General features: G+C 46.4%; 1 protein-coding gene; it reads right to left on the bottom strand.

Annotated features, from left to right (window-relative positions):
* Positions 1 to 221: 221 nt before the first annotated feature.
* Positions 222 to 803, bottom strand: GSBLH_T00003639001 (uncharacterized protein). XM_013042420.1 has 3 exons: positions 774 to 803; positions 616 to 742; positions 222 to 583 (listed from the first exon to the last, which is right to left on the bottom strand). Exons 2-3 carry the CDS (start codon positions 635 to 637, stop codon positions 342 to 344), a joined length of 264 nt encoding a protein of 87 aa, XP_012897874.1. The 5' UTR covers positions 638 to 742; positions 774 to 803; the 3' UTR covers positions 222 to 341.
* Positions 804 to 1,720: the final 917 nt, after the last annotated feature.

The following is a 1,720-nucleotide window of genomic DNA, read 5'->3' as shown; positions in this document are numbered from 1 at the left end:
GTGATAGATTCCTTTTTCACTTTGGGCGTCGCGGATGTCGTGATAACCAAAGTAAATAGGGGCAACTGCGTTGCCCCGGGAAGCCGAAGGCTTCCCACGAAGTTCCTCCCTAATAAATGGAAGATAGTCCGTACATTCCCAACATAGACACTACACTACTCTCGATCAAGAACCGAATAAGACGATTTAACCATCGATGTCCGTATAACAACAAACGATTGACAAGAAGAACAGAAAATACGCTCAATCAAGCCGAAGTAATGCAGGATACCATCAAACAACGGATGGAGAATGAAACTGATGAGGAGAAGAGCAAGCAATATGCCAAAATACTGAAAGAATTAGCCGACTATATCCAGCCAGAGCAAACCATTGACGAGCAGTTGCAAGACCTTCGACAAAACAAGGAGAGCATGGGCATTATGAAGTTCGATTGGGAACTCGATTGTCAGGACACATTCCTCAATCAATTCACACTCATCATTGCTCCTTCCAAGTCGGGCAAGTCGTTCCTCATCAATCAGTTGTGCTACGAGATACCTCACTCGTTCGACAAGATCTGCTTCTTCATGGGAAAGGTGAGCTATGAAAACAAGTGTCCACAAGTGCTCAAACATGTCGCCAACAAAGCAGGCATCAAGACGCAATGGATCAACACTGACAACGAAGTACGTCCTGACTTTACCGATAGTGAGGACGTCGCGTACAAACAATTGAATGACGATGGATCAAGTGTGGCGATCTACAATGACACCACATACCCCTCGATCTACATCTTCGACGATTTATATACGAAGCCGAACGATCACTGGGTGGTGAACTTCATGGACACCATGGCTTGCATGAGTCGACATCGGAAGACCAGTTGTTTCATTGCATTCCAAGGATTCACTCACTTGAGCAACAAGATCCTGGACAACGCCACTCGAATCTTCTTGTACTACGATATCCTTGGACGAGAGGATCTGTGGCGCAAAATGAAGATACCACCACCGTCCAATTTGAGCGAGGTACTTCGTGATATCCAGATGGGCATGCACACACGATGGTACTACCTGGATGACGATTCGCTGGTCGAGTACGTCCCATACGAGCTGAGTAGCAAACAACAAGCAATCAACAAGATGCGATCGAAGTTACCGAAGGCATTGAGTGATGAACGAAAACGCAAAGAAGTGGAAGAGAAGCAACGACAAGTGCAGCAACTCGAAGAGGAACTTGGACGCACTTCCGACAATAAGAAGACCAAAGTGAATAAGGGACGCACGTACAATCTCTTGGACATCAAAGAAGCCGTTGAAATCAAACCACAGGACTACAGCAAAGCCATCAACACCAAGGAATTCCAGTTCGTACAAAAGCCGAGAGATGGCGTGGCAAACTATGAGGGGCAACTTCGTTGCCCCGGGGGAGGCAAAGCCTTTCCCCACTACACAAGCGACACTTCTACCAAGCAGAAGAAAGGCAAAGGATTGCGTTCCAAGTACGACTTGGCATAACCAAAGAGGGAGGAAGCTTCGCTTCCTCCCGGGAGACCGATGGTCTCCCCAAAGTAAAAAAGGACAGCCATGTTTACTTTGGGCTAACCATCCAAGTCACTTCGCCAACCAAGGCCAACACGAGCCTGCTTTGCTTCTTTCTCTATTTCTGGAATAATGTCAAATCTCTCTTTTTCCCATACATCCATTGGAATCGTATAATGAGTCTTACGTACCTTTTT

Source organism: Blastocystis hominis, assembly GCF_000151665.1.
Source record: "Blastocystis hominis, Singapore isolate B (sub-type 7) whole genome shotgun sequence assembly, scaffold_35".
Taxonomy (NCBI): domain Eukaryota; class Bigyra; order Opalinata; family Blastocystidae; genus Blastocystis; species Blastocystis hominis.
The sequence above is the reverse complement of the archived record's forward strand: the minus strand, read 5'-3'. Positions and strand labels throughout refer to the sequence as shown.